Consider the following 25,488-nt stretch of genomic DNA (forward strand, 5'->3'; position numbering starts at 1 on the left):
GTTGATCTCTTCCTCTCTGTGGCATTGCATACTGATGTTTCTTTAAATGAATCCACAGCTTGTTGAGCTGCCTGCCTCTGTTTTCTCTCTCTCTTTCCTGCTGCAGTCATCCCGGGACCTGCAGTGCCTGGTGCAGTTCGACAATATGAACGTGTACTACTGCAAAGACTACAAAATCAAATACAAAGCTCCTACTGACTTCTGCTTCATTCTCAAGGTGGGTTTACTGCACCAGCCTGTTGTCAGAGGTCATGGTGGCTCTTATAGGGTCCATAAGTGGCTTTCAAAAGTCTTTTTGAAAATGTAAACCTGTTGAAAACATTGTGACATTGTTCAAGTTCAGAACATGTTAACTCCCCGGTTCGTACAGTCATATGCAAAAGTTTGTACACCCCCGGTCAATTGAATTATGACATTTTTTACAAATGTTAGTGTGCAGTTTCTGTTTATTTGCTAAGTTTAATACATTGGAAAAACCAAATATAAAATGTGCCATAACTTTTTTTTATATTTTTGTTAAATTCAGCAAATAAACAGTAATTACGCATTAAAATGTGCAGAAGTGTATTCTCTGTAGAGGATGTGTTCACTTTCTATCACTTAGAAAACAACAGAACATGTCCACGGGTGCCCAAACTTTTGCACATGATTGTATATGGAAACTAATTTGCAACAATGGCCTCAGCATGGATGTTATGTCACAAAAAAAACATTTACACATGACCACCCATTCAGTCTACAACAGTTTAGCCCCACCCAAGTATGAAAACTGAAGTGATATGAGTGTTGTTACTGCTCACAAACCTTTACATAGGACTTTCAGCGTTAAAGCACAGTAGCTACAATAGCCTGTTCCATTCTAAAGGAATAAGTAGAGCTTGATAATCATGAAACACGAACTACAACACCAAATGTTATAAGTGGACTTCAGGAAAACAAATAAAACACATGAAAAAAAGTTTAATATGGGCCCTTTAAATGACCTTCAATACAAAACCAAAGTTGCATGAGACTTGCTGGTAATTTGTGCCACACTCTTTATAGCATGACATTTTTAGCATTCTTTGCACTTGATTTTCTGCTCACTGACGGAAAACATACATCTGTTCTCCGTCTAAGTGTTGGTTAAGCTCAGCTGGTTGTGGCTGTCTGGGTAGAGTTCCTGCCATCGCTTTATTTAGCCTCTGCTCATTCGCAACTGAGAACTAGAGATGCTGACAGATCTAAAATGATGAGTTTTTAGGGACGTGAAAGTGTCAATATATATTTTTTGCAAAGGTCTTTGCACCAACAGCAGCGTTACACACAAGTTAGACATAAAAGCCAAAACCCTGCAATAAGAAGAATACCAGAGATATGAAATATGGAATATTTATGCATAATGTAATTGTTGAGATGTAAGCAAGGTCGTTCAGAGTGGTTTGATGTAAGATGGTTTATTGTAGAGAAATTCAGTCAGATTTCTTTACAGTGGCTATGATAGGAACCAGGGGTCGTGATGTGAGCAACACAAATATAGCCATTTTATTTACTAACCAAAACCAACAGTTTTTACTTTAACTATTCAAAATGAACATAAAGCCATTCCTCAGACATCAGGCAGCGTATAACTTTCTGTGAGGAAGCTTTTAGAGGCATCGGACTCTTCAGACGTCTGGTTCCCATCATCACCACTGTGAACGATTTTGACTTGTTAAGTTTCTTGAAAACAGAATTTCACACCACTCTGAATGACTTTGTTTACATCTTAACACTAATTACGCAGAAACGTTGAGAAATCGGTGGAAATTCACTTTGAACACTGGTGCACTGAACAGAATGACCAGCTGTTTCCATGTTGAAGTTGAGCGTACATGACCTCGCTCCACACACTTAATAAGAGCATTTTCCGACCCGCTGTAATGACGAGGGACCTGCTTTGTACAAAGAAGTGCAGCCGTCTGGCTATAGTTGGAACCTAGAAGTTATTAGCAAACCACATGCTAAATTTGTTCCATCTTGCAGCTGTTCAATCTCGAGCTGTTATTTGGGCCGAAGATACAACTTCCCAACCCCGAGCAACTAACTGCAGTTTGCAAGATGATAATTTCAATGTGTTTGTGTCTCCTTCACGCCCTTCGCCCTAACATACTGTAATTACCAAAATGACTGCCTCCCAAGATGAAAACCAAGCAGAGCCTATGGCAGCACTGCCATGTGTTCATCCCAGATGTTGGTAGGATGTGTTAGCAGGGACATGGCGCTGCGTTTCGGAAATCATTCTTTTCAAAAGGCCAGACCAAAAACCTGTTCCAAATAGGGATGGTTTACTTTTATTTACAACAATTGTATACGTCGCCATCTGCTGTTCTTCCTGTGTAACTACACATTATCATGTTGCTTTTTGAATACAACAGTAATAACATGGTGCACAGTTTTTGTCAACTTAAAAGCGAAAGGAAAAGTAACATCGTTCCTCTGTATCTTTAGTACTTTGGCAAGGATGGCAAGAAAAAGTGAAAATGCTGACTAATTGACCACAGCTTCCATGTTCAGTCCAGTATGGGCAAAATGCCCAGGCAGCATTACCAACAATACTTTTTGCAAATCAGCAATAAATCTTAAACGATTCGAAATCTAATTTAAACAATTCAAATGGACACAAGTACAGGCCAAATTTGAGCTTAAGCTGGGCCTCCTTAGCTTGGTCTTTTTGTTTTTAGCTATTTGACACACTTTTTGTTCAATTTTATAGACAACTGAACGGCATATGGGGACAGAAACCACACAAGCAAGTCTATTTGGGATGCAAGTGTGATGATTTAGGCATGCAGTTAGCATGATGCTAATTGATAGGGTATAAACTTCCATTACTAGCTACATTAGCACCGTAGCACCAGCGCAAAAGTAAAGACATAAACTACAGACGTGTATTGGTTGGTTGATTACATGTGGAGTGGAAAACTGTGTAAATTAGATATTTCTCCAAACACATGGATTCCTATGGGAATTCGTAGTGTTGTTAGCACCAAGCTAGCAGTGTTGTACAATCACATTGGATGCCAATTCTAGCTTAAACACAGGTATGTGAAGCTTGGCATACAGTTAACCTATAATTTATTCTATACAGTTTTACTATTCTGGCAAGATCTGAATTTGAAGCCCGTCGTCTCTCAACATTGTCAAATCTTTGGTTGAACCAGCCTGTTAGTCTATTAGCTACCTGCTAACTTCATCTAGTAAGAGCAGAATATAGTTGTTATGGAGTATATAAAGTACAAACCAGTTAAAGAGAGCTCACAGCAGCAACCATGGATGTTCAAATAGCAGTTTTTCACTTGGCTGCATTTTGTAGACAAGGATTTCAGAAGTAACAACCTTTTTCACATAGAGAATCTGTGTGGTGTGGGTGGAATTTGAGTAGACAGTCTACTTACTCTCTATTGTCTCTCCAGCATCCCCAGATCCAGAAGGAGTCTCAGTACATCAAGTACCTGTGCTGTGATGACCACTGGACCATGACCTTGTGGGTGACGGGAATCCGTATTGCTAAGGTGAACAAAATGCAGCGATACTCTTCGTCTGTTCCTAGAATACTTTAATATACTCAGAACTGCATGGGTTTTAGAACAAGTGGACGACCGTATAAGGCAGTGTACTGTAGAAAACGATATCTCGGCAAGTGAACACTTCTTAATTCAAGTCAATATATCTAATATTTTCTCATTATGAGATTGCTGTAAGAACAATATAAGATCATTCAACTTATTTCTAGACATTTACTAGTTTTAAGTCATTTTAGCTCATGAAAGTGTCTTATTCCAATAGCAGATCATTTCGCTTGTGTGAAGAAATAATGGTTGAAACAAACAAAATGATCTGCTAATAGAATAGACAGATAGATAGATCACTTTATTAATCCCAGAGGGAAAGTCGTCTATTACAGCAGCACAAAGTATAGTGAAGAGCAATGCCATACACTATTTACAGATGCATAATAATAAGATGATATATAATAAAATATACTAAAACAACCATAAAAATGTAATGTGCAGTACAAAAAAGTAAGTAAAATCGCATAAATATTATGCAGGGGACATTGCAGTGGTGCATGTCCCATCCAGTGAATGAACCGAGTGACTATGCACTGTAAACGATATGTCAACAGTTGTGCAATATGCATGGGTGTATAAACAAAGTGGCAGTGCAATATGCAATATGTATGGATGTAAAAGGCAGTGCACTGTAAAAAATGCAAAAAAATAAAACTCCACTTGATAAAATTACTTTAAACAAATCTAGAAACAGGTTTAATAATTTTATAATATTTGTGCAACAGTCTCATAATGAGAATTATTAACTATATTGAGATTTGAGATGTTTTCACTTGCCAAAACAATTTTTCCAAGTCTAGTCTTTCATGGGTTCAAATGTACAATTAATCACTGGGCACACAAACACAGCACTAAATCACATAACAGTATCCTACAGCACTTGTCTCATCTCAAACTGGACCAAAGGACCAAAATTTGGCTAATGGTCTTTGAGGCCTGAATCAGAGACCTCTGGTTAAAAAATGACCCTCTATTCAAAAATAAACCATGGTGTGTTTTTGTTTCCCCACCTCCAGTACGGCAAAATGTTGTATGAGAACTATAAGAATGCAGACAGAAAAAGTTCATCACTGTCTTCAGTTTGGACCAACCGGAACCTACAGCCAAGTCCATCAACCTCCAACGCCTCCACCCCTTCCCCAACACCAAAAGGTACCCAAAGCTATTAATGCAGACATGCATAGTGAGGCTATACGTAACTTAAAATGATATAAATGTAAAGGAAATGTAAAAACAAACATTTTCTTTTTCCTTTTTCAGCCAAAGCTGCCAACGGACATGCTCCTCAGCATCGCTCAGAGCCAGTGGCCAAGGTAAGCCTCCTATATCTGTTAAGTAACTGCTGACTTTGCAGCAAGTAAACATACCATACATTAACACATTTACCTGATGACCAGTTATGACGGTCACTGTTTATGACATTAACCCTTAAATACATACTTTGAGTAGCTCGCAAACGGTGACCTCATTTCCACCCCTCATTTCAGATAAGTGATAAACAAAATATCAAAATATGAACATTTGTTTGGCTTTTAATAAAAATCTTTTGACTGTTTTGCACCATCATGACAGATGGAAGGTCAATTTATACTGGATATTAAAAGTGTAATGATTCATTTTGAGAAAAAAAAATGTAAACAATGTGTAGAAATTTAAAACTGTATCGCCGAAACAATTCTCATTCTCTTCTGAGGGTCCCTCATTCACCGTCTATTTAATGTCAATTATCAAAGCTATGCGCCTAGGTGGATCCTAGATCCCAGAGTTGTTTAGTGTGGAGGGGGAGGGGCTTATGTTTGCACACATCCACTCAAATAAGCTTTTAATGATCAATTATAAATTCTATGAGTTGCAATTTTTGGGCTTATTTTGCACAGCAGGCATTTAAAAAATTCTATTTGAGAACTTTTATTTATCTAAGGCAGATCAATGTGTGTAGTTTATATAATAAAGACACTTTAAACATCCAAAATATCAAACAAAATTTAAAATGAGTCTCAACTTTGGAATTGTTTACCAATTTAATAACTCCAATTATTTCTTTAACGGTTAATTGAGATTTTAAGATTTTACTATCTTCCTACTTTTTGCACTTTTTCACCATTTTTTTTCCACATTATGACTTTTAACGCAGTAATAAGGCACTGGTTGGAAAAAAATTGCAAGCCCTTGCAAATATTGAGAAGGTTGGTCGAATTTGCACAAATTTATGATTGCAATATCCTGGAATGACTGTCAATAGTTCTAATATTTCTCATTCTGAGAATGTTGTAAGAATATTACCAGATCATTTCACTTATTGCTGGAAATGTTGTACTTATTTTAAGTACTTTTATTAGAGAAATTGTCTTATTTTACTTATGGCAGAGTAAAATAATCTTGCTTGGATTTGGATCTTAATTATTTCAAAGCATAATGCAAATAATTTTCTTCCAAGTGATCTGCCAACAGAATAAGAACATTTCCCTATATACAATTACTTGAACAGGACTTTTTTAAAAATAAAATTAAATTTCATAAAAATTATAGTATAGTAGTCTTAATGAAAAATATTAGATATATTGACTAAACATCGGAGGATCAATTGTGAAAAACAAAAAAAACTGTACTGGTCAGTACGCTGCCATTATTAAATGCGGAAGGGTGATTTTTCTCTGTGAAACTGACTCATGTCACTGATACAATTGCATGTGATTTCTTTTTTTAAAGGGCCCCAGCAACCAGTCATCTTTTCCACCACCTCCGCCTCCAGTGGAGATCCTGCCCCCTCCCCCTCCTGACCCTACACTTCCTCCTCCACCCCCACCTCCACCTGCCTTCGCCATGCCTGTGAAGAAAGAGCCAAATCCACCTCGCTCCGCCCCTCAGCACTCACAACCGGCCTTCCCTCCTCCTCCTCCGATGGACTTCCCGCCTCCTCCAGCTCCGAGCGACGACACGGAGCTGCCTCCTGACTTCCTGCCCCCACCTCCTCCAGGTATGGGGGGCTTTATGAGTGGAGACCTTCCTCCACCACCTCCAGATCCATCCCATCCTCCTCTTCCACCTCCACCAGCTCCCTTCAACCCACCAGTGGCAGCAGGTGGAGATCTGCCTCCACCCCCTCCGCCTCCGCCACCTCCACCTGCCTCTGGTGCACTCCATCCAACCCCCACACAGAAGAGAGTCGGCCCTCCACCTCCAAAGAGGACTACACCAGCTCTATCGGCGCCCTCTGGTGGCGATTTCATGTCAGAACTGCAGAAAGCCATGCAGAAAAAGCGTGGAGGGCAAGGACAATGACCTGGTCAACTGTTTTTGGGAAGAGCAGTGTGACTTTTATAGGCTATTTTTTTTGGACAGGACAACTGATCTAGTAAACAGCTGGTGCGGTCGGGAGACCACCAGGTTAAAGTTTTGCAGCTGCCTCTTGTTCATAATAAATGCTATGTATGCTGCAAATAAGTGTATCCTTTTCTCTGAACCAGTTCTACACTGTATCAACTATTATTTTGGTGGACAAGTAGCTGAAACAGCGGAAAGCAAGGTTGAAATATTATAGTAAATGTGTAATAAAATGCTCTTTTGAAAGGACAAGGAAGAATCATCGAGGCACATTTCTGAATACATTTTATTTGCATTAAAAATGATTCTTTTATTACAATAAATAATTACAACTGGATTTAACTGTGCACAAATCTAGATCTCTACAGCCCTGCTCTCTGAAAGCTAGACTACTGTTAATTACTACAATGAATGAGGACCTAAAGTAAACTCTGCAGGACGGTACAGTCAAAGTCTTTGTAGTTAAGTCTGTTCACTCTATGGCTTCTGGGCAGTTATTTCCAGTCCCATAATATCAAGGTCCTATGTACTATGTGAGGAATAGACCTACAAACCCCAAACTGACAGCCAAGCTCAGATTTAAAAAAAAATATCACTGGCCAAATCTGACAAAAATGAGATTAATAAGTTGTCACCTTTGGCTTGAGTAACACAAAACATGTATTTTTCAGCTGTTCAAAGGTTCGTATCTCCACAAAACAGGACATAATTTGAGAACATTCTTAATGGCCTTTTCTATGGTTTCAACCTTCCTTATGGTCATTTTCTACAGTTTCAGTCTTCTTTACGTCTGTTTCTATAATTTCAGTGTTCTTCATGGCTGTTTCTATAGCTTCACTGTTCTTTACAGCTGTTTCTATGGTTTCAATCTTATTTATGACTGTTTCTATGATTCCGACGTTCCTTATGGCTGTTTCTACGGTTTCAACTTTCTTTACGGCTGTTCCGGTGGTTTCATCCTTTTTTGCATTTGTTTCTATGGTTTCAGCCTTCCTCACTGCTGTTTCTATGATTTCAACCTTCTTTATAGCTCTTTCTATAGTGTCAGTGTTCTTTACGGCTGTTTCACACGAAGGTATCAACCTTCTTTAGGTCTGTTTCTATAGTTTCAGTGTTCTTCATGGTGTTACTATGGTTTTAACCTTATTTTACGACTGTTTCTGTGGTTTCAACATTCCATATAGGTGTTGCTACAGATTAAGCGTTTTTTTGGACTGGTTGTGGTCTATTTTACGGCTGTTTCTATGGATTCAACTTTCTTTACAGATGTTTGTATGGTTTCAGCTTTCCTTATGTCTAGCATTACAGTCGTCTTTATGACTGTTTCTATGGTTTCAACCTTCTTTCCAGCTGATCCTATGGTTTTAACCTTCTCTATGACTGCTTCTATGATTTTAGTCTTCTGTACAGCCATTTCTACAGTTTCAGTGTTCTTTACGGCTGTTTTTACGGTTTCAACCTTATTTATGACTGTTTCTATGGTTCCAACATTCCCTATGGCTGTTTCTACAGATTCAATGCTTTTTTGACCATTTCTATAGTTCAATCCTTCCTTATGGCTGTTTCTATGATTTCAAGCTTCCTTATGGCTCTTTCTATAGTTTCAGGGATCTTAACAGCTGTTTCAATGGTTTCAACCTTCTCAACATGTTTCTATAGTTTCCGAGTTCTTAATGGTGTTTCTATGGTTTCAAGAGTCCTTACGGCTGTTTCTACAGATTAAGTGCTTTTTTGGACTGTTTCTATGATGTAGTCCTGCTTTATTGCTTTTATATGGTTGTATTGGTTCTATTTCATGACTGTTTCTATGGATCCAACTTTCTTTACAGTTGTTTATATGGTTTCAGCTTTCCTTATGACTGTCTCTAGCATTTCAGTCTTCTTTACAGCTGTTCCTATGGTTTCAACCTTCTTTACGGCTGCTACTATGATTTTAGTCTTCTTTACGGATGTTTCTTTGGACTTAACTTTCCTTTGAGCTGTTTATACAGTTTCAACTTTCCTTACAAATGTTTCAGCAATCTTTACAGCTGTTTCTGTTTTAATCCGATAATATCTTGGTATAAGGAAACTGGTAAGATTAGTCAGTAAGGACCAGTAAGATGTCGTAAGAACATCTGCTCTTGTGTCAATGTAAGTATATGACTGGAAGGTGGGATGTCCCATAACACCAGTGCCACATTGAGCATCATGAGCAACTCTATTTAAACTACAACCAGAGAACTGTGTCTTCCTCTTATAAAAAGTCTAGTAAAGCTCTTTAGCAGCACTAGATGATTAGTGTGTGTGTAGTAGGATAGGTCAGGAAGAACAGCTGACCCTCAGTTGTGAAGCCCATGCTGGAGGTCTGCTGGAGTATCCTGCACTCTCTGCCCGCTCCTGCTTCACGAAGGGCTCAGTCAGAATCTGCTGCAACAGCTCCACCTATAGGCCAAGTAGAAAGTGGCATTTTTAGAGACCAAAGAAGCATTTTATCCAGTGTCTTTTGCTGCAGATCTTTGTGATATTTATTTTTTTTATTATGTAAAAATGATGAGGAAACTCATGTAATGTTAGTGTACAAAACTGTTTACTTCGACCATAATTTCTGTTCTCTATATCCCATTCAATATAGTGTCCCTGATCGTCTACTGTACACTCTCAAAATAAAGGTATGAAACTGTCACTGGGGCAGTACCCCTCTTGTCACTGGGGTGGGACCCTCAAAGGGGCATCTCAGTACCTTAAGTCAGGGAACATAATTGTACCATAATCCATTAATTATAATAATTATGTTTAATGATTATGATATTTTCTAAGCTGTACTGACTCCACACACCCCGTCTCGTCTCCAGGCTTTTATTTTACTGTTCTGTTTTAAAACATTCGGTTATGAAAAGGTACAAATACGAACTTTTCACCTGGAAAAACTTACTTAAGGTTCACAATCAGACCTTAAAACCACTGTTGTATCTTAGAGGGAACAGTTACATTGTTTGTACCTTGATGAACGAAAAATGTACCTGAACAGAACCTTTATTTCTAACAGTGTAAAGAACAGTGATTTGAGGAGGATCATGAACATAGTGCATATGTACCAATTTGGCATGTATCGTTAAGCATCACTGAACTTCACAAATTAAATAAGACAAGATTATTTACTTTGCAAGCAGCAGGACACAGCAAAAAGAGATTTTTTCAGGGCTAGATTTGAGCAACAGTTCCTCACCTCAGAGAAGTCGTTTTTCTCTGCTTTCATAATAGCAGACTCTGCCATCCAGTTCCGTAACACGTATCGTGGATTAACAGCTAGATTTCACCAACACAGATTACAAAATACAAAGACAAATTACGTAAAAAGGAAATGGCTTATGAAGAAACAAGGTCATGCAGAATCGGCCTGTTGAAAACAATACTTGAAGTTTACATGTATTTTAGTGCTTTATTATCACAGTGATCACAGCATACCTCTCATCCTGCGCTGTCGATGTTCATCTGAATCACCACGCTGACTGTAAGAGGGAAATTTGCTTAAGATCATGAGGAAAAAACTCAAACACAGAATGAATGGACGTTATAAAAGATGCAACATTACCTTCGAAGCCTCTGCAAATACAAACTGACCCAGTCTGAGAAATACTCATGAGAGGAAAGGTCCCAGAGAGCCCACATCGCCTGTGAGAAAATACACACATTGGACAGAAGTATTTAGGTAAACCAATGATTAAATTAACCAATGACCAGATGACCACTGTTGGAAGACTATCAGAAGAACAAATGAGAAATAGATCTATGAAAACTAGTGACGAGAGTTAGAGGTGTATCAAAATGTGAAAATGAGAATTACATTAATAAAACCAGTGACCACTGTTAGAAGCATATCAGGATGACATGTTAGTAAGAACACGTGAAGATCTTGGTATAGTGGGAGGCAGATGAACATGTCTAAGATCGCATAATTTTAGTTTGTAGTTCAAGTTCAAGTTAGTAGTTAGTCTGTGCAGGCACCAAAAATCATCAGGATGGTATATATATATATATATATATATATATATATATGTGTGATTGTGATTAAATGCTAAATTGTCTTTTCTTGACCAATGTATGCAACACCTAAATAATCTGATTAGCTATCCTAGCTGTGTTTACTTAGCAGCTAATACTGGTTGTACTGACTTGAAATGACATAGTACTGTTATGTGTAGAGGTAATCATGTGTAGAGGTTCAGCTATATTGTCTCTTCAGAGTGACATATTTTCAATATTTTCAACTTTCAATCTCCATATTTTCAACAAGGATACATGGTGTCATTCTTATAAAGCACCAACAGCAACTTGAGTATTAACAGTGCCCCCTAGTGGGAAACCTTCAGCCTGCTGTAAGTGAGTGAGTTACACACATGATAATAACAGCGGCAGCTACACAGCTAACAACTAAAAAACATTACTGGTGCTGCCCTCTAAATGTCTTATAGCACCAAATTAGAAATGAGAACTTCACGTGTTTTAATAAGACCCATTACCTGTCACAATAATTGCAATTACATTTTCTTTTATTTACACCAGCTGTTCTTTTTGTTGTGTGATGATGAATGGATCAAACAGACACAGCCCAAAAAGTCCTAGAATAAAGTCTTGTTATATTACTGTTCATTACAGCTCAGAACATTTCCACAATCATTCCATGACCATTTTGTTACAATAGAGGCAATATGTCTCAAAACTAGTCATACACTTAAACTTGCTGGATTTTGTGGATAATGATATGGAGTGCAAGCATATTTTCAACAAGGATACACAGTGTCAAAGATGCTAAGCATCAGTCTTATAAAGCACCCACAGCTATTTGAGTGCTAACAGTGTTCCCAAATGGAAATCCTTCAGCCTGCTGTGAGTGAGTGAGTTACAAGCCAGGTCCATGAGATGCTTTGCATCTAAAAATTTAAAGGGGCATTCCAGCCCAAAACTATAATGTTATTTATTATGTTATGAAGTGTTCTGCAGCTCAGCATTATATCCCTCCATGTAACTGGATCGACAGGGCGCAAAATTTTATTACTATGTTTTCATTCATCACCTATCTCTCACTACAGTAACTAGTATGCCTTATGCAAATGTGTCAAATATCCATTGGGAATATTTGTAAATATATAAGCAAGCCAGCATTATCCTTTCAAAAAGCCCACCCCCCCAAAAAAACAATCCAAAGCAAGAGTTCTTCCAAAGTTCCTCCCACCTACAATTAGAGCTGGGCGATATGGCCAAAAATCTTATCACGATAAAAAATTTCATATTGTTCGATATCGATACATATTGTGATAAATGTCAGATCATTATTTGAAGGCTGATTTTTGTTTCTGAGTGGTCAGTTGCTGTTTTAAACTATCCTTAATGGTCAGAACATGACAATCACTTGCTAAACAGTGGAACATGGATGGATCACACTGCCTCACTGCCATCACTCCTACCACATCCATATCAGAGCATATCACAGTATTCAAACACCAGCTAGCAGACGACTGGATTTCTCTATTCTATCATTGTAGTTTGAGGGGTGAGCCGCAATATATCTGACGCTCGCTGTGTAAAAGCATTGACTACAGTGTGAATATCGCACCAGACAAACAGAGTCCTCCTTTTAGGTATGTTTAAATTGAAATCAGTGCTTTTTTGTCTTGTTTGATCTACAGTAACAACAAGTTACCGTGTTGTGCGAGTGACGGAGCGCTGCTTCAAGTTAGCCAACTGCTAAAATCAGCTAGCCAGGGAAGCTAGCGTTCTCTGTGACTGCGCTGTGGTTGTGAGGAGCAGACATGATTTAACGCTGCTAAAGCTTGTTAGGATGTACAGAAAGAGGTGAGTTCACTGTAGGTCAGTACAGTTACACCGCTTATCTCGTCACTCACACTTGGTCACAGGAGAACAGATTGCCGATCGCTCCACTCAAACGGGGAATATATAACTCCACGTTTCAGACGTTGCTAAAGTATATTTGGCAACTCATTTTACTCGTCACCCCCCAATCATGTCGAAAAACTACAATATGTGTCATCAGAAAGGGGATTTCTTAGTCTTTAAACCAGAAATCGCACTCCAGAGACCACTGTGGAACCACTGTAGAAGGGTAGCCATGTTTCCAACAGATGTAACGATGGTTACATTTTCCAGTTTGGCCCAGCTTGTTCCTTTAAAAATTGTGCATATACTAAGACAGTCAGTCGACCAAGAGGTCTAGTTAGTGTTCATTCATATGTAGCTGAGAGAAGAAAGCAGAACCTGAGTGATGGAGTTGTTCTGGAGCTGAAGTAGAGTCACTTCACTCAGCTGCCTGAAGGTCATGGTGAAATCTGCACCTGTGTCCTCCATTAGCTTAGAGCCCAGAGCAAGAGAAATATACAACAAATCAGAAGAGGTCAAATAAAGTAAATGAGTATAGCATGTAAACCACTGGAATAGAGGAACATTAACAGCACAGATGGCATATCATATCATATCATATCATATCATATCATAGCGCTCAAAGCATAGCAACAACATTTATTATTTCACTTCACAAACCTTTAGCAGAAATGCGATCAGATATGCACCATCATCTTCATCTCCAAGGAGGCCTAACTTTCCTTTGAACAGCTCATGAAACCTGGAAAAAGAAGTACATTAAACAATTTCAGAACACGAACACAGAGAACACAGGAATAATGTGGTGAAAAAACACATTTACACAGTTATCTGTCGCCCAAATGTAGTCAAAATTTGTTTGTTTTTATTTTTATACAGGTACCAGGCTACGAGGCTAATGTAGCTAACAAGTAATGGATGCTCATATCAGAGCCGGTTTATGAGGAGCCTGGCCACTTCCTATTCCCCCCGTTATATCAAAACCAGCACTGCTAAACAGCAGAGGGTGCCTGCGAGTGAGTCCTCAATGAATGGGAGTAAATGGAGCTCAATGGCTAAAAACGAAAAGTTAAAATAGTTTCTAATCACTCGCCCAGAACTTTCCTTTCATTTTAGAGAGTAGAAGGATGAGTTTCACTAAAAAAACAAAGAAATCTTACTTATATGTTTCCTTTTTTCTACAGCAAACGGGTTTTGGGCAGCAGGAGGCGGGCATTAGTGCTAGAGCGTGATGATTGATTGGCGAGCGGAGCAGCTCATTGGCTGTTCGCTCTCACAGACGTCATGGACATACATGAGGCGCCGTTTTAAACCCCTATAACTCGAGTTTAAAAGCTCTTAAAAATATAACAGCCGTGTTAAAGTGTTTTATGCTGTTCTGTGTTCAGGAAATGATCGAATTCTTTTACATTAAAAATGTTTAAACATTTATAAACTATGATTTTGCTCAAATGCTCCATTTCAACCCATTCATTTTGGACTCGCTCGGGAGCGCCCTCTAGCGTTTGAGAAACCCGGAAGACATTGCAGAGTGGGAATTCTCCTCTCTACAAGTTCAAGCTCTGGCTCATGCCTCACCAGTTTACTGTGCTGTCTGCAGGCCTAAATCATCACACACTCGCCTCAAACCGTATTGAGCTGTTAGTAAACTTAAACAATTAAACAGTAAATTTAAGCTTCAGCATGGAAGCTGATACTGTTTATAGCTATACAACACCTCCATTTTTAGATAAAAGTATTTGTTAACCAAATTAGCCACACAGCTCGTGTTAAACTTACACAAACTTCAGACACCAAACATGTCTTGGCTGACTGACTACATTCAGGGTAAATTTGTGTACATTTGTTCTTTGTCTAAGTTAAATTACAGCTTTAAGATAATATTTCACCCTAATGTGCTAGCGTAGCTAATTATCTATCTCCTTTGCTAAAAATTAGCTCTGTGTAGCTACTAGCTCACATTTATCATCTGAAATGTTATTCTAGATATTCAATAGCAACAAAGCACTACTTTAACATATACAGCAACCAATAAAACAGTCTATGAATCACATACAAACCCAGATTCACCTTCTGTGGTAGATCTGTGGATATTCCCTCAGTATTTGTTCAGCCCTGAGTGACATCAGACACAACACTGAGTAACTTCATTCATTCACTTGACAAAGATGAACAAAAAACAGAAGCCAGGTTTCCATCCAGCTTAAACAAACTGAATAACTAAAATGCTGTTTGTTGTTCAGAGTGATTTGATGTCAAATACTCGGTTCTAGAGAAACCTGTTCACAGTGCTGGTGATGGGAATCAGACATCTGAGGAGTTAAATGCCCTTGTAGAAAAAATAATATCTAAAGAAAACAAATTTTTTTTCTTCAGATTTATCACTATTTTATTATCAGCAACATTACATATAAAATTCAGAAGACAGGTTTTGTATAGTAAATAAAATGGCTATATTTGTGTTGTAGACAATCACCTGGTTCCCACCACCACCACTGTAAAGACGTCTGAGTCTGTAAGTTTCTCTACCATGAACCATTTCACACCAAACCACTCTGAGCTATCCAGCTCAAGTGAGTGTACAACCTTCTGTGCAATTTTATTTATTTATTTTTGCCAATTTTATTCAATATTTGCAGTCTTTTTTGTTGCTGTCGGGACAAAACCTGGTGATTCCATTTTTTTGTCGTTTTTCAGTTTTTGACATAATTTGAAAGTGTCTGTTGCTCTTTACATTGTTTGTGAATTTCATGATGAATGGACCAAAAGAAACGGCCCAAAATGATATGGAAAACATTCTGGTTCCATTGACTTACATTAAAAGTAAAGAAGTTTTTTTCCTTCTCCTATAAAGTTACTATTTTGGAGAAACAAGGTTTTGTTCTGGCAACAGCGATATGTAGATGGAAAGCCAGCTAGTAAGGAGATGGAGCTAACAGACTTACTGTTCTCTCTGATCTGGTGACAGCATCGGATGAAGAGCTTCTAGAAGCTTCTGGAGATTAAACAGGCCCGCGTTAGCTTGGGCTCCTATACTGTACCGGCCTTCATCATCAGACGAGTTGGGCACAAAGTCTACATTCATGAAACAAATTTCAAGAGCTTAAAAAAAAGCACTGAAAATGTAGGAAAGAAAACATTTTTAAGCTTTAAAGTTTAGATTTTTATATGAAATGATGGGAAATCATAATCAAGAACAAAGAACATAATCAAAACTGCATGATGATAAGGAGGGTAGGACAGGATAAACAAACAAATTTACAAACAAACAAAGGATAAAAGGTTAAGAAATCACAGACTTACTCGGGTTATACGACTCCATAAATCCAAAAGGGCCATAATCAATGGTGATGGACAAAAGACTGAAGTTGTCCGTGTTGCACACTCCTAGAATTAATCAAATTATCAATATGATCTGTGAATGATAAACTGTAAGACACGTTTTGATAAATTTACCCACCATGCGCAAAACCAACAGACATCCACTTGGCGATCATGTGTGCTGTTTCATTCACCACACATGAGAAAAAGGCCTGAACCAAAAACAAACAAACACAATAATAAAAACTATTAGTCACAAAAGTTAGAAATATGTTTAAAGTTAGAGATATGTTTTTTCATTTTTTTGACATAAATCCATTATTCCCACTGTATTTCGATACTTGAAAATAAAAAAAATGATCAATCAAATCTTGCGTGATGAACAGATTTTACTGCTTACCACATACTTATTAGGGTCATTTGGTTTGACAGCTGCAAAATGCTGTGCAATTACAAAGTTTAGCAGCGTCCTGTAGAGCACAAATAAACACAAAGACATAAAAATCAACAGCTGTGAATAAAGAAGTGACAGATTTTATTCAAAGTAGAAACTTCTAATTTACAATAAACTCATTTTTATTATGAAATTACAATGGGTAAGAGGGATTATCTGATATATTTCAAATGTAAATAAATTCTTTATTAGCACAAATTTCCTCAGACAAAATTCGTTTTTCACAACAGGGTTTTGCTAATGCACATACAACAACATCAAAAAATGCCACACCTCAGAATATCCAACTCTCCAGCTTTGGCTAAAATCTCCAGAGAACCAATCCGGAACCATGACGGAGCCAGACGAAGCACAACAGCTCCTACAGAAACACAGTGTTATTTAAACTCCACTGTGTTATTTAATTTCCCAGGAACTTCAGAACTACAGGCTTTACGAGAATCAGTGCATATCTGATCAAATGTATTTAGCATATATGGAACCTCAATATACACACACTACAGTTCAGAAGTTTGGAATCACTTGCTATATTTATACAGGGCTCATTTTACAGGGCTGTATAAAAGCAACAGTTAAATAAATAAAGTAATAAATTAATAAACTGGGCCGGGAACATTTAATATGTTTTAATGTTAGCAGTTCCTTTGGCCAAATTATAGTTCCTTAACAAGCAGCTTGTTGCTACGTCAGAGTAACGAGCTCTGCTCACTCGCTGCACAGTCTGCTGTAAGCCTCGAGTTCTGAAGTACAGACTGAGCCATAAAACTGATGCAATATCAAGTTTAGCTCAGTTTTGTCAGTATTTTGCGGTAACACACACCCTCTCATGTTCTATTGCTTAAGTAAACACTTCGGGTTCCTGACCCACCTCTCTCTCTCTTCACACTGCCGTTATAAAACTGATCCCTCCACACGGGCTCCTCACTCACTACGAGGCTTTCAGAAACAAAGACATTACAAAAAAAAAAAGAATCATTGTGAAATCATTGTGACGCCTTCCACTCATACCTGCAGTCTGACACGTGCACACAAATGTAAGTCTGGGGCTGGGCGATACGGCAAAATTATTATATCACGATACTTCAAGACATTTTCACACTACACAATAAGCATCACAATATTTTGTTTTTTTCTGAGATTTAATGAGGAACACATAAAACAGAACCTGTTTTGGCAAATATATAAAAATACAATAATAATAATAATAACAGTAATGCTAATAATAATAATAAAAACTTACGACAATGATTTTTACACAATGTTTCACAAACCGTATTAAATGTAATTAAACAGCAATATTTATGCTCACTTTCTAATAAAACATGTAGTCAGTGTACTTCAATACTGACATCATCAATATGCTCAGAAAAGCGTATTGTGACATAATTTATGAAGATAATGATAAAACATCATCATACTGGCCACCCCTACTGATCTCACACGCATCATTTACTGTATCACAGTGATGATTTTACATGTTCGACTAAAATGAAAGTTTATTAATGTTATTAATGTCTTTCTCTGTAAAATAACCTATGAGACAGTGAGACTTATTGTGTCTTCAGTTCACAAATCAGTATGAAAAGATGCAACAAACGAGGTCAAAAGAGGCCAAAAAGCGTTAAGGCACTGCTGTTATGAGGCAATACTCACCTCAATGCTCTGCTGGTGGGAACATTAAGGAAGTGCATTGCCTCACTGCACAGGAACTCCCTAACTGACGAGCGGAGCACAGCACGCCCATCTCCAAACCTACCAAACACAACACAACAGACATCATGAGCTTCAAGCTGACTTATAATAAAGAATTTGCATTATTATGTGCATTATTAGCTCAGTATGGGGGAGCTGCAGTTCATTAGCTGAGACTGTATAAAGGGAATGTAATTTTACATACAGAAGTTAAGCAATTAAAAAAGGAAAACATATTGAGCTTGTAATAATATCATTACTACTAACAATATTGAATTTTATTTACATAGCGTATTTTATAAAAGAAGTTTACAAACTGCTTCATAGAAAAAAATTAAAAACCAAGATAAAGACAAATAAATCTCAGTAGACAGGAAGTTTAAATGAAGGGAAAATATAAAGAAATACTTAAATTGAAATAAAACAAAAAATTGATAGATTAAGCCTCATTCAAATTCAATATTAACTCAGTGCATTTAAAAATGTTTTAGTGCCAAGTGCTATGAGTGACACCAGGTTTTCAAAGAGAGAATTACAGGGCTTGGGGCCATAATAACAGAAACAGGATTTATATTAACACTAGAAACCGAGATCCTATTAGACCAGTTTTAGTATCACTCCACTGGCTGCCGGTTTTCTTTAGAATTAACTATAAAATTTTATTACAAGTTTTTAAATCTCTTGCAGCATCCTCATACATCTCTGAATTCCAGAGAAACTATGTTCCAAATTGGGTCTTAAGACCATCCAGTGCTGCCTTCTCCATATTCCATGCATGAAACTTTAAAAAAGTGGTGAAGCAGCCTTTTATTTTAATGCACCTAAGGTCTGGAGCACAGAACCAATAAATATTCTTCAGGCCTCCTTCAGTCACTGACTTTAAAAAACAGTTTAAAACACATACTTTAATCTTAGCATTTAACTAGCTTTTATTATTTTCCTTACTTTTACTGGAATGTTACTTTTACATTATTTTCAGAATTTTCTAATTGTACTTTTATTATGTTTTTTATGTTTTTAATCGTAACTGTTCTCTGTTTTGTTACAGCTTTTATTTGTTGCATCTAATGTTTGCTATTTTTATTTGACTATCACTTCTTTCTTTTCCCTCTCTATCACTGTACAGCACTTTGAGCTGCATTTTAAATGTAGGAATATGTGCTGTATAAATAAAGACTATTTATTATTATTATTATTATTATTATTATTATTAAGCTTGAAAAAGAGCTTCACCTTGAGTATGGTGTCTTTCCTGAGCCTTTCAGCTGGAGCTCCCATCTCTCACCTTTCCTGTTCCAAAGTGAGTCATAAATACATTATCAAACAGCTCATATCCAGAAACTAGTACAAAGATCAAATGTACTAAATTGTAACCTGTTCGTGTATTCACCCAGAAGATGTGCTCTGCCATCTCCTAGCTGTCCTGCCCAGTGGCCAAACTGAAGAACAAATGTAATGTATTAGTGTTCTAATCCAGTTATTGTCCTATTTTCACACTCACTGATGTTAAATTACAGGTTACTGTGTAAAAGGCTACCTGATGGCCTCCGTATCTGTGAGCCAGTGGAATAGAGCCAGGAAAAAGCCTCCCTCCACTGAGGAACTGAACAAAATCTTCACTATGCACCACAGACTCATCCAGGTCCAAAATATCCTCCGACACATCCTAGAAAAAGGAAAGTAAAAATATTACATTGCAGCTCACACTATTATGATTGATCTTAACTCGATCATCTAAAGCCTTTTCTGAGCAGCAATCACTTTACTTTTACTACTTGCAACGTGTGTCATTTTACAGTCTGACAGTAATAATTGTAGAGTGATTTTAATCCAGTATGAATCTGCAGTGTGTGTAGTTTTACAGTCTGACAGTAATAATTGTGGAGCGATTTTAATCCAGTATGAATCTGCAGTGTGTGTAGTTTTACAGTCTGACAGTAATAATTGTGGAGCGATTTTAATCCAGTATGAATCTGCAGTGTGTGTAGTTTTACAGTCTGACAGTAATAATTGTGGAGTGATTTTAATCCAGTATGAATCTGCAGTGTGTGTAGTTTTACAGTCTGACAGTAATAATTGTGGAGCGATTTTAATCCAGTATGAATCTGCAGTGTGTGTAGTTTTACAGTCTGACAGTAATAATTGTGGAGTGATTTTAATCCAGTATGAATCTGCAGTGTGTAGTTTTACAGTCTGACAGTAATAATTGTGGAGCGATTTTAATCCAGTGTGAATCTGCAGTGTGTGTAGTTTTACAGTCTGACAGTAATAATTGTGGAGTGAATGAATTTCTGTAAATAGCTGAACCTGAAGCTACTTGTAGTCCTGCTCCAATCCAAAGGTGTAATAATACCTGCTCACAGATATGGCTCTGTGGTGTGCTGTTATTAAGTCTGTCCTGTGGTGTGATGGATACGTAAAGATCTGGCCTGAACCAACTGACCAGCCAAGTCCCTTACATATTATATAAAAGCCTTTCCTGGTAAAATGAATTCAGCTCAAATGGTCACTTAAAACTGAGATATTCTTTCTTGTAATTTGTAATTATCAGCAAAAACGAAGATAAAAAAATGAGACCTAGCAAGTGTGGCAGCTGTGCGCTCACTCACCGAGCTGCTCACTGCCTACCTTTGATATGGCAGCAAGATGTAGTGCCCCCTTGAGCGGAGTGGGCTGAGACTGGGAAAATATACATCTCTTCACAGTGCGAACAAAGTTGTCCTTCACTTCATCAAGGGGCAGAGAATCTGGAGAACACAACAAAAGTCACATGAAGTGGACCAAATCAACAGGACCCAGCACCATGTCCACAAACTAGTCAGAGGTGTGAACTATCACAAAGCAAAGCAGCGTAACATAATGAAACGGAATGTATGAAAGGAATTAGTAATTAACTGCATTTACTACCCACATTGAGCCGTACAGTGTTTTTGTACATACAGCAGAAACAGACTCTGTAAATCTTGAAGACTTACTTTAATGATTTTGTTAAATTATGTTACAGGTTCAAAACGAATTCATTCCCCAGTCTATAGAGTCTGTATATGGAAACTAAGCTGCTAAAACATCCTGTTTAAAATTCATTGTTTTTGTGATGTCACAAAAACCAACACATTTACTACCTGCTCCTATTTATGGCAGTTTAGCTCCACCCACTCACACTGAAGTTATAAGGAGTGCTTCAGTCCCCCAGACTGAATAAGGCACAATACAAGGCAGCCCATCAGCCCAAAAGGCATGTAAAGGCAGTCTGTTTATTTGTAAGGGATAAACAGATGCTGGTAACCCCCCAAACATCATAAGTGGAAAAGAAGAATACAAGAAAAGTAAGGATATGGGCCCTTTAATGGAAAACACCTCTCACTTTAATAGGGGCTTTAGCTCTTTATTAAAATGAAATAAAAGTCTGACCAAAAGGATTAAAAAAGTATGGAGCCCCTAAGGTGATGTGGTGATTATTTTTTAATAAGTCAACAAATTTAAATATTGAAACCACAAGTTAAGTTTCTCATAACTTGTGGTGTCAATATAGCAATTTGCATTATTAGCTTAGTATGGGGAAGCTGCAGTTCATTACCTGAGAATTTTACATGTAGAAGTTAAGCAATTAAAAACAGAAGATTATTGAGCTTGTAATAATATCATTACTACTAACAATTATAATGAATTTTATTTACATAGGGTATTTTATTTATTTTATGTTTATGTGTAATTTCTATTTGTTTCCACATATATTTATTTACGTGTTGCTATGTTGTTCTCAACTTCAGGTCCTGCCAAAATACTTATTTGGCCAAAAAAATATTCAGATTCTCCCTCTAGTATTATACTGCTTCATATAATATCACCGGGCCCCTAAGTTTTTTCTTAAATGTGTTCTTGAGAAAGGTCCTTAGAAAAAGTCTATGTCAGCTTCATGACGTGTTCTTAAAGCGCAGAACTGTTCACACCTTTTGCTCTTGAGTGTGTGTAGATTCTGTTCTTACTTAAGAACAAATCCCAGATAAGAAAACACTGCTGAAAGTCAGAATCTTTGTAAAAAAGGCGTTAAGTGGGTTTTAAGAAGAAATTTCCTCTTAAGAACGGTTGGTGAATGAGGCCCATGGTCTTTACTCTTACACTCTTTTATAACCCTCTTGTAACCAGCCTACCTAACAGTCTGTAGGCTGTAATTTTAAGGGGAGGTTGAGCACTGCAGGTCCACTTGGGTCCAGAATTAGTTAGTGGACTCTGATCTTTCCGGCAGCTCTGAACAGGCTCCCCAAACCCTGAAGCCCCTGCGGACACGGTGATCACTAGTGCAGTGAGGGCGATGACTTGGGACATTTAGGGTCTTGATCTTTCACCAAACCCCCACAACAAACCTGAACAACAGAGTACACAGGATCAACAAACACATAAATAAACATGTACACAAATTTTACAAACCAAGGAACTGTCCACATAACTTATGGAGAATTATACACGATACTGCATTTTCAATTTCTGCCATGTGTGGCACAACCAATCACACCAGCCACAACCAGCACACTGCAGACTAACAACACATATTACACAATAAAAGACATTACAACTAATGTGGAAATGTTAGAAACTCAAAACTAGACAGGTTAACCAAAAACAAGGACATTTAAAGGGCCACATCATGAAAAATAAAATTCTTTTTGAAATAAAAGAGTTGGGTGTAGTACATAAACACCGTTAAAAATTCAAAACATACCATTCATCATCCACTTCATACAGTCTGTATGTGGAAACTAAGTTGCTAAAACATTCTGTTTCAAATTTTTTGTGATGTCACATTTACTACGTCCTCCTATTCAGTTTATGGCACTTTAGCTCCACCCACTCACACTAAAGCTATAAAGAGTGCTTCAGTCCCCCAGACTGAATGAGGTACAATACAGGGCAGACCGTCAGACCAAAAGGCATGTCAAGGCAGTCTGTTAACTTGTAAGGGATAAACAGATGCTGACAATTGTCATGTAAAAATTATTTGAGGCTGGTAACCCCCCAAACACCATGAGTGGAAAGAAGAATAAAATACAAGAAAACTAAGGATATGGGCCCTTTAATGGAAAACACCTCTCACTTCAATAGGGGCTTTAGCTGTTTATTAAAATGAAATAAAAGTCTGACCAAAAAGTATGGAGCCCCTAAGGTGATGTGGTGATTATTTTTTAATAAGTCAACAAATTTAAATACTGAAACCACAAGTTACATTTCTCATAACTTGTGGCGTCAATATAGCAATTTGTGGCCTCAATGTATTAAAGTGTGGCCTCAACATGGTAACTCGTGGCCTACTATATTAAAATATGGACACACCTTTTTAAAAATAATCACCAGGTCACCTTAAGGGCTCCGTAAAAAAGAGAATAGAGTCTAAGAAACTGAAGTGCCTAGGCTGATAGATGCTGGATGTGCTAAGCAGGAGTTCTGATGTTACTTATTATGTTTTGGCAGTTACATTTACTTCTCCTTGATTATTTCACTGAAGAAACTCTTTTAGTTGTTCTCGGACGGTTTTTGCGGTTTCAGACTCTTCGGCAGTTCTGTACGGGCGTTATTATCACAGCGAAGCTGAAATCAGCTCACTGTTTGCCAGCTATTTGTTCTATTTTTCCGTTCCACCTTAAATGGTGCAGCTGTTATAGTTAGAGCGCTTCAGACGCCACAATGTAACTGCTGCACCATTTAAGGTGGAACGGGAAAATTCCAACTAGTGACGCTAGAAGGCGAATAGGAAGCCAACTTCAGCTTCGCGTTATCATCACACTACTTTATCACCTCAGAGTCTCCTCAGATTCACCGGGTCCATCCACACACTTCATATAAGCGCTGTATGAGGCTGAGGGGAAACATAACGATGTTAATCTTTAGCCAAAAAACGAGTTTAGTGAGTAAAACCAGAGGATTTTAAAGTTGCCACAGCTACAGATCGTAAACACTGCGATTCTAGCAACGTATGGCCAATTTGTGTCAAAATAAAAGTCCCTGTCCCAACATCCCCAATATCATTTGAATCAAAACTGTGATTAAATGCATACTGTGATTAAATGTGATTTTAAAAAATATATTGAGGAAAAAAAAACTTTGTTAATAAAAAAAATATATTGAGAAAAGGAAAATTGAATTGATCTAAATATAAACATACACTGACCCAAAACTTATTAGTCACAGAAGAAACTATGCTGACAGTAAAATCACAGTAAACTACATGTAAGTGCAGAATTACTACCTCTCCCCTATCATCGACTGACGCTTCATTTCTGAGAGTTTTGTAGGGAGTCGCTGGCTTTTATTTTGAAGGGGACTGTGAAGGTGTGATTGCCTGTTTTTCTGGCTCGTCTTCTCGTAATAGCGCGGTCAGGCGCGTTGCGTCATCAACCGCTTACCGATATATCCTGCACCCCCGGCTTCCGGTCGCCGCTCATTGGGCCGAGCAGAGAAAGGACAGGCCTGTTTTGTGCCTGAAAACATTGTTTTTATTTATTAATGTATGTTTGTAAACAACAGTGTAAGTTTATCAGTAAATTACTGCAGTGGAGAAAGTCGCGTAGTTCTCTGTTTACTGTTAGAGTGCTAATGGGATTCACTGACTTACTAACCAAAATAACCGTCAGTGAAGGCTGCACAGTTTTAAATGTACACATTTGATCATTACACGCATTATATTAATGTATAATCTATAAAGTGAGGTGAAATGGCATTTTAGGTTGTCTGGTTATTCGTTTAGCAAATATAAACAACAATGTCAGCAGCGCGCTGTGAAAATTTAATGTAAAAAAAATGAGATGAAAGAGAAAAGAAAGAAAAGTAACACTTTAACAGAAGTCATTCAGAGTGGTTTGATGTGGAATTGCAGAGAAATTGTAGAGATCTGTAGAGAAATTGATAGAAACAGAGAAACCTACAGATGTCTTTACAGTGGTGGTGATAGGAACCAGAGGTCTCAAAGTCTACAACACCAATATAGACATTTTATTTAGTATCCAAAACCACTAGTGACCCTACACGCGTCTTCTGAGTTTTTATAAGCAATGTTGATGATGATAAAATACAGTTTAAGGCAAAACCTTATCGCAAAACAGTGTCTCAGACATCAGGCGGTGAATTCATAACCATTTTCACGTAATAACTTTCTGTGAGGGAGCTTTTAGAGGTGGACGTCTGGTTCCCATCACCACCACTGTGAACAATTCACACCAAACCACTCTGAACGAC

The 25,488-nt window shown here is 37.7% G+C and overlaps 2 protein-coding genes across 2 annotated transcripts in view; one reads left to right on the forward strand and one right to left on the reverse strand.

Annotated features, from left to right (window-relative positions):
• LOC118815645 (amyloid beta (A4) precursor protein-binding, family B, member 1 interacting protein) overlaps nucleotides 1-7,252 on the forward strand; it is a 52,494-nt gene extending 45,242 nt beyond the window's left edge. The window contains exons 10-14 of the mRNA XM_036581910.1: nucleotides 107-217; nucleotides 3,435-3,533; nucleotides 4,610-4,745; nucleotides 4,854-4,906; nucleotides 6,303-7,252. Of these exons, the coding sequence (XP_036437803.1) occupies nucleotides 107-217; nucleotides 3,435-3,533; nucleotides 4,610-4,745; nucleotides 4,854-4,906; nucleotides 6,303-6,875 (972 nt within the window). The 3' untranslated portion in view covers nucleotides 6,876-7,252. The remainder of the gene's footprint in view (nucleotides 1-106; nucleotides 218-3,434; nucleotides 3,534-4,609; nucleotides 4,746-4,853; nucleotides 4,907-6,302) is intronic.
• Nucleotides 7,235-24,243, reverse strand: LOC118815654 (protein adenylyltransferase SelO-like). The gene is made up of 20 exons (XM_036581921.1): nucleotides 24,052-24,243; nucleotides 22,413-22,625; nucleotides 20,890-21,008; nucleotides 19,777-19,927; nucleotides 19,652-19,700; nucleotides 19,495-19,551; nucleotides 18,223-18,321; nucleotides 17,438-17,505; nucleotides 16,843-16,930; nucleotides 16,516-16,585; nucleotides 16,255-16,327; nucleotides 16,098-16,181; nucleotides 15,740-15,869; nucleotides 14,865-14,909; nucleotides 13,455-13,536; nucleotides 13,173-13,265; nucleotides 10,492-10,571; nucleotides 10,365-10,408; nucleotides 10,126-10,205; nucleotides 7,235-9,341 (listed from the first exon to the last, which is right to left on the reverse strand). Exons 2-20 carry the CDS (start codon nucleotides 22,585-22,587, stop codon nucleotides 9,219-9,221), a joined length of 1,710 nt encoding a protein of 569 aa, XP_036437814.1. The 5' UTR covers nucleotides 22,588-22,625; nucleotides 24,052-24,243; the 3' UTR covers nucleotides 7,235-9,218.
• Nucleotides 24,244-25,488: the final 1,245 nt, after the last annotated feature.

The sequence above is a fragment of the Colossoma macropomum genome, unplaced genomic scaffold, assembly GCF_904425465.1.
Source record: "Colossoma macropomum unplaced genomic scaffold, Colossoma_macropomum, whole genome shotgun sequence".
Taxonomy (NCBI): Eukaryota; Metazoa; Chordata; class Actinopteri; order Characiformes; family Serrasalmidae; genus Colossoma; species Colossoma macropomum.

What these genes read in the sequence shown, in the direction of transcription:
- LOC118815654 (XM_036581921.1), bottom strand. Translation starts at nt 22,587, where the DNA reads ATGTCCCAAGTCATCGCCCTCACTGCACTAGTGATCACCGTGTCCGCA. An exon ending in CCCACCAGCAGAGCATTGAG is followed by an intron (nt 17,506 to 18,222) that starts GTGAGTATTGCC and finishes TGTTTCTGAAAG; the next exon opens with CCTCGTAGTGAGTGAGGAGC. An exon ending in TCACCAGATCAGAGAGAACA is followed by an intron (nt 14,910 to 15,739) that starts GTAAGTCTGTTA and finishes GATGTCACTCAG; the next exon opens with GGCTGAACAAATACTGAGGG.